The sequence below is a fragment of the Ceratotherium simum genome, chromosome 7 (genome assembly GCF_057802395.1).
Source record: "Ceratotherium simum simum isolate JZ-2026a chromosome 7, ASM5780239v1, whole genome shotgun sequence".
NCBI classification, from domain to species: Eukaryota; Metazoa; Chordata; class Mammalia; order Perissodactyla; family Rhinocerotidae; genus Ceratotherium; species Ceratotherium simum.
Genome location: NC_141906.1, coordinates 10,796,468 through 10,810,688, shown reverse-complemented (window position 1 = coordinate 10,810,688; position 14,221 = coordinate 10,796,468). Strand labels below are relative to the sequence as shown.

At 47.8% G+C, this 14,221-nt stretch overlaps 1 protein-coding gene across 5 annotated transcripts in view; it reads left to right on the top strand.

Annotated features, from left to right (window-relative positions):
- Positions 1-14,221, top strand: part of NAV2 (neuron navigator 2) — a 697,375-nt gene that overhangs the window by 651,576 nt on the left and 31,578 nt on the right. For all 5 annotated transcript variants that reach the window (XM_087433096.1, XM_087433094.1, XM_087433097.1 and 2 more), the window contains 6 exons: positions 1,176-1,199; positions 1,315-1,389; positions 6,289-6,372; positions 6,757-6,868; positions 8,130-8,275; positions 11,044-11,216. In XM_087433096.1, the coding sequence (XP_087289222.1) occupies positions 1,176-1,199; positions 1,315-1,389; positions 6,289-6,372; positions 6,757-6,868; positions 8,130-8,275; positions 11,044-11,216 (614 nt within the window). The remainder of the gene's footprint in view (positions 1-1,175; positions 1,200-1,314; positions 1,390-6,288; positions 6,373-6,756; positions 6,869-8,129; positions 8,276-11,043; positions 11,217-14,221) is intronic.

The following is a 14,221-nucleotide window of genomic DNA, read 5'->3' as shown; positions in this document are numbered from 1 at the left end:
GGGTATGGGGTCTATAGGATATAATGACTCATACCCCTCTGCATTCTGAACTGAGAGAGAAGTAGACACCAGAGTCAGATGCTGATTTTAAAAATTAATGGGTTTATTACTAGTAAAATTGCATTAGGACACACAGCAAGCACCCAAGGACGAAATAGGGTCCTTACTGATTTTCAGTCACCTACCTGGCTCCCAAGTCACTGCTCCCCTGGGGCGGGTGTGAGTGGTAGGGTGCAGAGAAGGGTGGTAACGCTTCCAACATTTCCAAGAATGGAGGGGTTTTCTTTTATGGGCCCCCGGGGGAACCCGAGGAGAGGGAAAGAAAGGTTCCCCCTGCAGCAGGTTCCCCTAACCCATGTGGGTTCCCCTGTGGAGGAGAGAGGTGGTCTTGTAGTCTCTGGCTGCAGGTAGCTGTGTCACCACAGACACAGGGCACAGTATGGAATGCTCTGCAAGTCAGAGGGCCCACAGGCTTCACCCTTACTCCCCAGTGTCACAGGTTACTGGGGAACTCAAGGTGAGCCCGCAGGAAGGTGAAGGCCACTTCATCCTCATAATCTGGGGTGTCATGGGTGGCTGATGGGGGCTCCTCCCCCTCCCACACTTTGGAGGCCGTCCTACCGTGCTGCAGTAAGAGGGAGGATAAAATGGGGCAGAATTAACCTAGGAGCAGTCCTCCCTCCCCCAGGTAGGATTGCCAGATTAAATACAGAATGCCTCGTTAAATTTAGTACAACTATGTGCTAAAATACCCTGATATTGCATGGGATGTATTTAAGTAAAAAAGTTCAAATTTAATTGGGTGTCCTTACCTTAACTGGGTGTATTTTTATTTGCTAACTCTGGCAGCCCTGCCCTGGCTCATCCCCTTCTCACACCTTCCCCTGAGCCCCTTCCCCTTCAGCCATCTCCACACGGGAGCAGGGACTCCTCACAACCAGAATAGTTGAAGTGCTGTTCTAATACTTCCTAATTTCTTAAAATAATATGCTGTTTGTATTTGGCCTTTCTGAGTGATCAAATTAATTGAACCAGTTTATCCAGAAAAATGCACGAGGAGAGAAACTGGTAAATCTTCGAGACGGCCATAAGTGTCCAGATGTGTTCCCTGCAGGTGGGACTGTGCTGCTCTATGTTCCTCATCTGGTCTAACTTCCCTTGTGTTCTCTTTACAGCCGGAAGAAAAATGCCAGTCAGAGGTAAGGAACAGTGTGCTGGTGGGATTTTCCTCTGTCACTAATATCGATTATTTCGCCCAGTTCAACCTGGAAATGGATTCCCAAAGCAAGTAACTCTGTCCTTTGTCATGTTTAGATTCGCAAACTCCGGCGAGAGCTGGATGCCTCCCAGGAAAAAGTTTCAGCTCTGACCACCCAGCTGACAGCAAATGTGAGTGCAGACACTGGGCGGGGGCCATCGGGAGGGGAGACGACTGCTGCTGCCCTGTAGGCATCACAGCCTCCCACCCCGAGCACCATAGAGGCAGTGCGGTGTAATAAAACGGACATGGGCTTGAGCCTCATGAGTGTGAAGGTCAGCTCGACGCTTACGGGCTCTGTGCTTTGGGCAAATTCTTTGACCTCGGAGCCCACATTTACTTATCTGTACAATGGGGATGCTAAACCTCTCAGGGTGGTCATGTGATTGGTACCTGGAGTATATTAAGTGCTCAGAAATGTTAATTTCCCTTACCTTCTAATTTCTGAAAGTTTTCACCTTAAGGGGAAAAAAAAGGAAAATAAAAAGAAATGTAAGACTCCACAATAAAGAGCTGACTGCTCTGTAATTATAATATACACAATGACGTGTTCAGGAGTCCCTGCCAACCGACATTCAATTCAGCAACTGTTTAAGTGCCAACCCTGCTCCGGGCACTGTGAGGTCAGCAGGAAAGCGAGCACAGTCACTCTCATCTTCGTGTCCTTTCTCTGCTACAGCAGAGACAACAGTTTTGCTCTAACATGATAACTGTTACGATAGAGATAAAGGGAGATGGTTGCAGAATATATAGGAGGAGACCCTAACTCAGTCTTGTTGGGAGGGAGGAGGTCAGGAAAGGCTTCCTGGAGGAGGTGACATCTGATGGATGCTGTGTAGGGAGGATGTTTGGGAAGGACAGCATTCTAACCAAAGAGAATAATTTGTGCAAAAGCCCAAAGTGAAGATCTTGGTGCATTTGGAAACTATGAGTAGCTCAGTGTAATTAGAATCTATGGCTTAGATGGGGAGAGGGGAGGCAAGAGTGGAGGGGAGAAGGAAGTGGGGAGGGAGGAGACATCGAAAAAAGACAAAGGTCAGGTCACCTCATGGAGGCAGAGGGTTTGGGCTTCCTACTGAAGTTAGTGGGGCCCCATCCGTGCATTTGAAGCAGAGCAGTGAGGTCATTAGGTTGCTCTTTAGAAAGCTTCCTGGCTATGGTGTGGCTGTAGGATCAGGGGGTCAGAGCAGAGGCAGAGATCTCCTGCCCTCTGAGACCCGGCTGTAAGGGAGCCCTGCCACAGAGCCTGAGCCCGTGAGGGCTGAAGCTCCGACGGCAGAGCCTGAGGTTTTGGAAAGTGCCGAGGTGACTCTGAGGCCAGGCTTCCTGCCCAGGAGCGCACAGCCCAGCCTGAGACCACAGATGCGTGTGTGAGAGCCTGTCAGAAAGCAACCTGCCTGACCCCCCACGTGCTGTTAGAGTGAAAAGCAACTTCAGAACGTGGTCTTCCTTGGACCAAGAAGCTGAGTCAATACTCCGAATTAATATTTACCTGGGGTTTTTGCTCGGGTAATTCCCAACTTGTGCCCCAGTCTGCTGAGGAAACCGTTTCTCTTGAGTGTCTGCACATGAGGTGCCTGGCACAGCGCGCTAGGCCTTAATTTCACATTCGGTAATCGGTAACTGCTCTCACTATTGTTCATTTTCCTGAGCTCTCACATTTCTGGAAATCTTTGATTTTTTCCAAAACCCTAATGTCCTACGCCACTGTGTATTATATCCTTCTTTATCTTCTTTACCTTTCCCACCATCAGTAACACTCTCAAAAGAACGTCAGACATTGATGTGAGATCTGAATTTTGAGGCTTAGATCCTCAAAAAGCAGAGGAGTTTTTTGGGGGGTAGACTCTTCATCTGGGGAACCAGATGCATATATTTGAATCCAGACCCAACCCCAGACCCAGTGAGCCAGAGTCTCTTGGTATAATCCAAACCTGTGAGGTTTGACAGCAGCCCCCTCCCAGGTGAGTCGGAGCTTCTCTCCTAGACAAGAATTACAGCTGTCAATTGCTGCCCCTTACTAATCAAAAAGTAGTAAGTAATTTACTTATCAGCGAACTTAGGTTAATTCCTCCAATGACCTCATGCTGCCCCAAGGGCCCTTACATTGGGCCATTTGGAACTCTGCTCTCTGTCCCTGAAGAGTCAGGGTGAGATCCCTTACATTATTATTATTATTCCAAAGTGTATTTTGTTCCTCACAAAAGTCATTGAATCCAGTATTGGTTTAAAGTCAATATTTAGTCTTACCACACATCACCGGCAGTGCTAACGTGTTTTATTGTCTGCCATCTTTCTCGTGGGCCAAGCTGTGTTTGTTTTTCTAGAATAAACTACTCAAAGCCACCTTCTCTGGTGTTTTCGTACCACTCCTGTTTGTTTTCCCTGGGAACGTGAGAGTGGTGCTTGACAGGAAGGCAGTTGTATGGCTGGGAACCAGACTCAGAGCAGCCCCTCGGCCGTATTTTCATAGTTCACTTGTGACACAAAGTCAGGCCTCTTGCTCGCCGGCAAAATGCCGTCCCTGGTGCCTCAGAGCAAGTGTGGTTTCTTCTTGAGCCTGCAAAAACACTTTCACCAGCAGTCTTCTGGGGGTCAGGCTTTTGTGTCTGTTTTTAATTGAATAGAAAATAGGAATGCCCACAAATAGAATCGTGGGTGGCAATCAAATGCAGAATTGAAATAAATGGAAACATAATCATTTAAATGTAGCCTTAGAAATGCAAAGATAGGGGCCGGCCCCGTGGCTTAGCGGTTAAGTGCGTGCGCTCCGCTACTGGCGGCCCGGGTTCAGATCCCGGGTGCGCACCGACGCACCGCTTCTCCAGCCATGCTGAGGCCGCGTCCCACATAGAGCAACTAGAAGGATGTGCAACTATGACATACAACTATCTACTGGGGCTTTGGGGGGGAAAAAAAAGGAGGAGGATTGGCAATAGATGTTAGCTCAGAGCCGGTCTTCCTCACAAAAAGAGGAGGATTAGCACGGATGTTAGCTCAGGGCTGATCTTCCTCACAAAAAAAAAAAGAAATGCAAAGATAGCGGTCCTTCTAGACATCCACGTCCTGGCCTATTTCCTTCATCCACTATGTGACTGTCTTAAATTGATTGGCTTTGGTTTTGCCATATTCTCCAGGGCAAACTAAAGCAGAACTCTTTATTTTAAAATGCAAAGGCATTTTCTCATTTTTTTTTGGTGAGGAAGATTGGACCTGAGCTAACATCTGTGCCCGTCTTCCTCTATTTTGTATATGGGACACCACCACAGCATGGCTTGATGAGCAACGTGTAGGTCCACACCTGGGATCCAAACCCATGAACCCCGGGCTGCCAAAGCAGAGTGTGTGAACTTACCTGCTACGCCACCGGACTGGCCCCGATATTTTCTCAATTGTTAATAGAGAGGGCATGCAATCAGAAAGAAACTAGCTAGTCCACTTGACACTTCTATTACAAGTGGTCCTGCTCCCGGCCACTTCCTACAGCTGTTGAGAAAAGACTCAACAGTTGATCCTAGAGACGTCTTATCCTCAAGTATCCCTGTCTGATGAAGTTAGTAACAGAGGCCTCTGCCTCGCTTCTCAGATCTCCACTCCTCAACTGGAATGTCTGCTGACCTTCCTCACAGCCCAGGGTAACGGCTCCTCCTCCGCCCACTCGTCCTGCTTTTATTCTTCACTCTGTGCATCAGTATCTTCTCCTCTGGAATTTTACAGCATGATCCAATCTCACTTCTTCCGAGACTCCCAAGTATCCCGCTGGCCCTTCTCATTCCTCCTGTAGCCCGCTGTGTATCCACCCACCCTTCGCCTAGAAACCCTCTTTGATCTCTCTGCTCCTGAGTTCTCATAGTGTCCTTTGTCACATTCTCGTTCCCACACCTCTTCCTTTCCCCATGGTGTCCATTCATTCCTGTGTTTGGCAATTCCTTAACAGTTTATAGACCGTTTTCACCTGTATTGTTTCATTTAATGCTCACAGTAACCCTGGAAGGAAAATAGATCTTGCTCCCATTTTATTGATGAAGAAACTGAGGCCAATAGAATTAGATAACTTGTCCAATCTTTATTCTTGGTTTTAACAATACTGTCAGGGTCCTCAGTCAACCAACCAACATTTCCCCTACTGCTCTGTGGAAGAAGCGAGAAGCCTTAGTGTTGGGACACGAAGTTGCGTCTTGCCCTTGAAGAGGGCTGCGGAGAAAGGGGCAGACGGGAAAACGTCACATTTCTCAGTTCTAAGATACACATTTTTTTTTTCATGTTTTTAACGTCTCTAAAAAGTGGATGCATATTTTCATTGTAATTGGCAGCGTTTTTTAGAATGTCTTAGTAACATTGAAAGTAATGGTGCATCTGATGTCGTGTTCTAACAGAGGTATATAACAGTGTGGGGGGCCCCGGGGGAAGGCATAACTCCCTGGGGACACAGGGGAAGGTTTTCTGAGGAGGTAGCAGATGGCCTTTCAATGGCTTTTTATTAACCAGGATTATAACAAGCAAAATATGCCAGCCACTTTGTTCATTCCGTCTGCAAACATGCTCACTGTGAGCCTCTGCTGTGAGCTTGGCGCTTGGTGAACAAGGGGTCCTATAGTGTAGTAGAGACAGGCATATGTCAGCGGTCACAGGAGCACGTGTATGCTTGACCCTGGTACCACAAAGCACATGTCAGCGTCCAGTGTGCTTTTGAGAGTGAATATGAGGGAGCCAACCCAATCTGGGGGAGTCACGATGGCATGAGCTGAGATCTCTTAAGAAGGATATGTAAAAATTAGACGGAGAGGCAGCTGGGGAAAGAACATGTATAAAGGGCCTGGGTGGGAAGAAGCCCGGGGTGTTTGAGGATCTGAAAGAGTAACTAGAATAACTGGTCCCCAAAGCGTGGCGGGGAGTGGGGCTCAAGAGGCTGAAGAGGTCGATGGGCTGACCCACGTGGCCCCAAGAGGATTTCAGTCCTTAGGACCAGCACCCTCAGGCATCCTCACCTTGCAAGGTAATGTACCTGAGGCTGCGTCTTTTCCCTCCAGGCTCACCTCGTGGCAGCCTTTGAACAGAGTCTTGGAAACATGACCATCAGGCTCCAGAGTTTGACCATGACGGCCGAGCAAAAGGTAAAGCAGGAAGGACGCTCTTTTCCTCCCAGCTTAGAGTTAACAACAAACCTAAAAATTTTCTTCTCTTTCATTCCAGATAATTGTATAGATTTTGTTTTTTGAACTATTGCCATTGAATCGTAAAGAGTAGGTCTGTTGAGTGAAAATACGACGTAGATGGAGTGGTGGTGACTGCATCAGCAACAGATCCCGTCGTCATGTTCCACTGCTTTCATGTGCTTGTGTGTGCCTGTTAAAAATTGATGCCGCTTCGTGTTTGAGGCAGAGGTTTTCTGGAACTCCTTCGTTCCCAACCTTCCTCTGTTGACGCTAAGTTGCACTTCAGCTGAACTCTGCAGAATGATTTTGGGATGACGGATATTTTTTTTTTCTGTTCCTCAGGATTCAGAACTGAATGAGTTAAGGAAAACCATTGAGCTGCTGAAGAAACAGAACGCAGCTGCCCAGGCTGCCATTAATGGAGTCATTAACACCCCGGAGCTCAACTGCAAAGGTAAAGCAAGAGACACCGCCTTCAGGCCAGCAACCTGCCTGCCTGCCCTTAGGAGCCTCCCCTGACAGCATATGATGCAACCTCCCTGTCAGAGGTTGGGTGTCAGCGTCAGTCAGACAGGTCCTGGGAGGCAGACACTTGCAATCCAGCTACTTCTTACCTTCCATCCTCTTCTCTCACATATCTCAAAAATGGAAGAAAATATATTTCTGTTGGCAAAGTGCCAAAGTGTTTCCCATCCCTTAACTTTGCTCATGCTTTGATATTTACGTATTGATGTGGGATAAACTGAAATGGGTTCATCTCTTATTTGTCCCGGAAAATATTTCTGAGTGAATTGGTTTGTCCTTGTGTATCTTACTTGTGAGAGAGGGGGTGGGCGTGAGGATGAGTTACCTCCTGCAGCAATGATAGTGACGGTAACAGTAGGAGCAATAATGATAGCTAACGTGGAGCACTCGCTGTGTCCTCAGCACTACGCTCAGGGTTGTAATTACTAATCATCTCGTTTTCTTTCCATGACACCTTATGAGTGTGATACTGGTTGTCTCTGCGTTGTACTGATGGAACACTGAGTTCCGGAGGCGAGAGTCGCTTCCTAAGGTCACAGAGTAGTAAGAAACAGAAGTGGGACTAGAATCCGAGTCTGTCTAGCTCTGGAACCAGTGCTCTTAAAGACCAGGCCGCAGGTGTAGTTCTGTGCTCACAAGGAAAACTGTCTGCAGAGTTTATCTGGGAATCGCTGCAGTGTTGTTTCTGGTATCACTGTTATTTCAGAGATCAGGCTTCCTGAGAAAGTGATGATAGAGTTGAAATGGGAAGGATTAGCAAGTGCTGGCCAGGCAGAGTAGAGGGAAAAGAGCATGAAAGGGGCTTGGCATGTCCAAGGGGCCGAGAGAAGGCTAGTGCAGCAGGAATGTCGAGGGCAAAGGGGAGGTGGGGGGCTAACAACATGGGTGACCATTGCCACAAAAACACGTTTGAATGTCTGTCAGAGCTCAAGAGAGCTGGTGTTGGGGCATTCTCTCTAAGCCGCCTCTGTTTTGTAAAGTGGAGAGAGAGAGGCCTCATTGAATTGACCAAAGAGGGCATAGCACCTACCTGCTCAAGGACCTTAAAACCAGCACTGGGGAATAGAAGGTGATGTCTGGTGAGAATTACCTCGAGTCCTCGGGTGTGTGGATTTAGGCGTAAGGGTCGTTCCCGGGACAAGGCGTGGGCTCACGGCAGCAGCTGCTGACATCCTGCCTTGGGCCTCCAGGAAGCGGTACCTCCCAGTCTGCAGACCTGCGCATCCGCAGACAGCACTCCTCTGACAGCGTCTCCAGCATCAACAGCGCCACCAGCCACTCCAGCGTGGGCAGCAACATCGAGAGTGATTCCAAGAAAAAGAAGAGAAAGAACTGGGTGAGTGTACATCCAGAGACTCTGGGTGCTGACTGACAGAGTCAGCCTCGGAACCAACGTCCACCAGATACAGCCCAGTCTAGCTCTTAGCTTCAGAACATAGACCTTTGGGAGGAGATCCAAAGAAGTAGCTTGTGGATAGATTTCTACCAAAATCATGTTGTGCTCAGCCAAACACTAGGATTTAAGAAATGTAACTATCAACATGTAGTTTTTCTGTTTCATGAGACTTTATGTGAAATACTCATCTTTCATTTCATATATGTGTTATTTCTTCCCCATCGTATGTTGGCCACAAAGTTCCAGGTAGAGCAAAGTTACTTTTAAGTGGTTTCTTAGTTAGTTCCAAAGTATTTTTCTGAAGTGTGTATTACTAGCTATCCCATCATTAACCATAATCCTTGTCTATCTATTTACCCAATTGCCTATGATAGCATTCAACCAACCTCTCTTTGAAAATTTTTTGACGGTGTCCTGTAAGTAAAAGTTTAATAATGTAGACATGAGCAGTTAGTGACTTATTCTAAACTGGGGAGTTGTACCTCAAAATGGCAAGTTTAATAGACCCAGTCTCCAATGCAGTGTTTCTCCATGTTTCCATAATCTCAATGAGCTACTTGGATTTCTGTGTAGTGGAATCTTAAACAGTTTTTCCCTTTCTCCTGGAAAATTCCATCCCCCACCTCCCCACCCCCAATTTTTGGTTCTGCTGTTGAAGCTGTGGAGTTCTGATCGACATTGCTACTCCCTGCCTTCAGTGCAGGGAGGTCCCAAGTTGATCTGAAGTTGGCCAGTGCTCAGAGGGCCACATTCATCAATGCTGACAGCATCGTGTTTTCATAGTAGCTTCAAAGTCCTCATTCATTCCATACACTTCTCACTCATTTTGTGTATCTTGGATGGGTGGCGAGGTCTAGTGCTGGAGGAGATGAGGATTTAGTAATTTTGGTTATTGATGACTTGCATTGGAGGCAGGCTAAAAGGCCAGTTCAGTGTGATCCTCTCATCATTCTGATTAAATTTTTTCTTTAAATTACTAGTGGTTTTTAGTCAACTCATTTGCTATGACTTAAACAAATAGAATTAACTCATGTTGCTGTCTCTAATATGCTGTTGATAAATATGGTCCTATTTGATTATCAAAGTGATGAGACAAAAATTATTTTCTAACAAAAATAGTGATTATCTATTGCTTCAATTCAACAAATAAAACTTGTTTATTTTGCTTTAAGACAACTCTTGGTTATCAGTGCAATTGGGGAGGATGGATAATTGGCATCCTCAGATAATCCCAAAGCTTAGTTATGTAGAATCTCTGTAATCTCCTCTTCCACCTGGCATTTTACCAGAGGTAGAGGCAAGGTTTTAGGTTGATGGCTTGTGTGCCAAATCCTTCTGTTTCTATGACTACTCTCTGGAAATAGGATCAGAAGTAGGAAAGGGGAGTGAAATGGGATCTCGATTTGCCCACAAGCTGAATATGCAGTTTGTTATGGATGAAACGTTGATGGGAGAAAAATCCCATTAATTATTTCAGAATGGCCCGTTTTCTGAATTTATAATGGCTAAGAAAACCTCCAGAATATGTTTTCAGAAGAAAAAAAGACTTTAGAAAAAGGAAATTACTTTTTAAAAGACCTTTTTTCAAGACAAAGCTTTATTTTTCGGCCTAGAAAAATACATGCTTATCATGGCTTTCAGAGAAGACATTGCACTTTAATTCTTTATGTTCTCCTTAGAATTTTCAGATCCATCTCATGGTTTGGGAAATTTGTCATATACCAGTTTCTTTTTCCCAATCTGGTTAATAAATTTCTCAAAAATATCCATTTTTTGAGTAAGAAGTGAGATGGCTTATTCCCTGCCTGTATTATATTATCTTATGTGTATACCAGGACAGCAGGGACTCCTAAGGAGATATAGTAAAGAGCTAGAGAGCCATGTTGGGACCAGTGCAACAGTGAAGCTACCGTTGCTGAGAATAGAAGACATGCCAAAAGTAATAATAATAATAACAATAATAATAAGGCTTAGAGAGATGACTGAAAAGAGGCAAGAAAAGAGAGAAGCATAGGAAGGTGGGGCAGTCATTTCAACCAGACAGAGGAGCTGGAAGAGCACGGATTGTAGGAGACTTCCAGACTCACTGTTCCTTTCCTTTCATAATGGAGGAAGATGCCCCTAATGCCTTGCAAGATCCGTGATCCTACTGGAAACCTCCTCTGTGTGTGGTGTTTATTATTAGCCATGTCATGTCTGAAAAGTCCGAAGCTTTCCCTGTCACTGGCTTTCTCTGTTAAAAATTTGTCTTTTTTCCTTCCCCTTCCCCATTTTTGCTTGCGTTTTCTCTGGCAGGTCAATGAGGTAAGCAAGACCAACGTTAATATCAGATACCAAGCTAACCCATCCATTGATATGACTAACCTCATCCGCATCCGTCACCATGTCTGAGCATCCTGCTTTGTTGCTGTGTAACCTCATCCTCCCGACATCCATCTGCTGAGCCAGGCTCTGTCTTGCTGTTGGCATCTAGTCTTGAACCAAGAGTAGGCATGGAATGTTACCCACAGGTCCGGTCCTTTGAGCTGTCAGCACCAGATAACTCTTCTTCCCTTAATGCACTGATTCGAGAGAGCTGTTGGGAACCTTTATCTTTGGTGGGGGGGATCGTGGGAGAATTAATTGCTGTTTTGTCTGCATGTCTCTGTTTTGCCAAGGCCTAAGCATGGATTGCAGCCCCTGCCTGGCTGACGGTCTTGTCTATTCAGTTACGCAGCTCCTTCAAGCAAGCTTTCGGGAAGAAGAAGTCACCCAAGTCGGCGTCCTCTCATTCAGACATCGAGGAGATGACAGATTCTTCTCTGCCTTCCTCACCAAAGTTACCACACAACGGGTCCACGGGTTCCACTCCGCTGCTGAGGAACTCTCATTCCAACTCTCTGTAAGTCTGTTCGTTGGGTCACTCTGGTCAGACGACATCTTTGGCCCCTAGGGACCCTCTCGAATTAGAATGGCTAGGAGCCCTGTTATGATGTAACAGCTCCTTGGGATCCTTTTTGTCCTGCTTTCATAGGACTGGGCCTGTTCTTTCAGGGGTTTAGGACTGGAGAGGTGGAAAGAGAAAGGAAACTTAGGCTCCTGTTCTGGTGGCGTCAGTGTGGATTATTAGCTGGCTGGCACTGGGCAAGTTGCTTAAGCTCTCTTTGTTTCCATTTCTTCATTTGTCAAATTGGGATAATGGTTGTCTACTTATCCTATTCCAAGGAATGAACAAGATAAATGGATGTGAGAAAGCTACGAACGCCCTCCTGTGACGGGAAGACGGTGTTATAAGCGTTGGCAAGTTTTGCTGAAATTCTGGTTCATTAGGGTGACAAGGCTTAGAGAGACTACGCTTTTCTCCTTTGATCAAAATTTGGTGTTGACTCTTTCTCTGAGGTCAGCACTCAGAAATTGGAAGTTTAAAAAAATGGAGATTCTATGACAAGTCTCTTTACCCAAGCATTGTCCCTTTCGTGAAATGATTCGTCACCATGAACTCCCCACGTGAAAATTAAATGAATCATTTGTGCAGAGCTCTTCCGGAATGCAGCTGGTTCTGTTAAGTGAGATGCACGTGTGCTCACTTGGCGTTGGTTTAGGTGGTGTTCAGCTTGGCGACTGGTTCCATAAACGGGAGGCGTCATCTGCTCTTGCCTAGCCGACCTCCCGTGACTTCCGCTAAGCACCCACCAATCATTGCTCCATCAGGGGCATAGGGAGACAGTCCTGTGCCCATCGAAAAACTTAAGGCCCAGACTCTAGAGGCAAGACAGGTCAGGAATGGCTTGGGATGGACAGGTAGGGACCCAGGTGTTGGCTCAGATGGGGGCTGGCTGCCTGTAGCAGTGGGAAGATGGCTCCTGCCCCTGGGACTGAATTCCATTAGAGACCTTGGAACAGCAGGCCAGGGGTGAAAGAAGACTGGAGCTGAAGTAGTCTGCAGGGACAGCTACCAGCGAGGTGAGGCAGTGCCTGGAAGAAGAGGGCCACTGTGGCTGGGGTCCGAATAGCCACTGAGCTGGGGGAGACAAGGGAGCAGTGGTCATAGGCACCTCAGTTTCTTCTTTGGTGAAAATGGGATTAATTACATCTGTTTCACTGGGTTCTTATAAGGGCCAGGTCAGATCCTGTGCACGAAGGGCCTCCTTCTCCCTGTTCCATCCTCCTTCAGTCTCAGGAGGCCAGATCTGTGGGGCCGTCCTAAGTCCTCTTACCCAGCTGACTAGCCTGCTGAAAACAGCAGCCTGCACAAGTGTCCATGGCCAGCTTACCAGATGGGAGCAGGGAAGGTGGGCCAGAGCGTCGGCCAGGTCTCTGTAGCACACCAGCGGCGCAGACCACGAGGAAGACCGGAAGTGAAGGGCGGAGGCAGAGCACAGAGCCCGACTTTGAAGCAGCCCACTCACCAGCGAAGCATGGCCCTGTTGGGATCTCCCTCTTACTTACCTAGATTAGCAGGTCGTCTTCTCTTGGGGAGCACCCTGGTAAGAGGGGCCACGGGGACGTGCACTCTGTTATGGTGAGGGTAACACCCTGAGCGGGGGGAGAGAGAGGAGTGCAGAGGACTGGGTCGCAGCGCCCGCCCGGCGCCATGTGTTCTGGTGTGAGGAACTAGGCAGGACCGAGTGTGCAGCCCGTCTGACCTGCAGGGTGTCACAGAGGTGAAGAAAGAACCAGCTACCTGTGGCTCCACAGGCCAGCATCCCAGAGCGTCCCAGTTCAGTTGTTCCTGACCAGGGATAAAGGAACTCCTCGTCTCTTCTTTATTGATTAATTTAAACGTTTTAATAACAACATGTGTGAGCGGGGCACTGCTCTAAATATTCGAAGAGACTGAAGAGGACGTTAACCAGATTCCCACCCCTGGGACCGGGGACATGGCACGGTACAGCTCACACCACTTCTGAGCTGCTGCTCTGTGCCCGGCAGCGTTCTTGTGCCCGGTTACAGCAGTGTACGAGACAGATCAGGTTCCTGCTCTGGCAGACCCCATATACCGGGGGAGATGGACGTTAGACAAAGAAATCTGAATGAACTAGAAAAATCAGATGGTGCTAAGGGTTAACGCTGGGAATTAAAATAGTGTGTTGGGGTACAGAGTACCTCGGCAGCACTATTAGACGGGGTGGTCGGGAAAGACCCCTCTGAGGAGGTGACATTTTGGCTCAGATCCGCATGACAGGAGGAACCACGGGTTAGTTCTGGTCAGTAATGCTAGTGCTGTGACGAACTCAGTCCCAAAGCTTGGTGGCTTCACATATGACTTTTTCTCTGGTTCCCTCCAAACCTGATGCAGATATTCCTCGTCCGCAGGCGGCCTGCCGTGCGGTGATGCAGGCTCCGAGGCGCCTTCCGCCTGTGGCCGGCCTTCCCACGGGGCCCGAGTCCTCTGCTGGGGCCTCTGTGTCCCCTGCAGGTGGAGGGGGGAGAGAGCGCAGAGGATCCTGCAGGAGGGTTTTATGGGCTGGGCCTGGAAGAGACACACGTCACCTCTTCCCACAGTCCACTGAGCAGGGCTTGGGGCCACACCGCCAGCAAGGGAAGAAATGAAATCGGTGTGCCTGGGAGGGAAGGGAAATGGGCTGTGGTGACCACGTAACAGCCGCTGCCACCCCAGCCTCACCATGAGCAGGGCAGCCTTCTTGTCCCGAGAAATGAGTACCACAAGGAACCTTGGGTGGAAACAGGCCTGTTGTGTCTGAGAAAGAGGGGGCTGGCCAGTGTGGCTGCCGCTCGATGGGCAAGTGGCCAAAAACAAAGCCACAGAGGTGGGCAGGGCCCAGAACACGTGAGCTTCGAAGTCACGGTGACTCTGCATCTGATTTCACGTGTGATGGGTGGAGGCTGGAGAGTTTTAAGCAGGAATGTGAGACCGTCTGACTTGGTATTTCACAAAGATGAGTC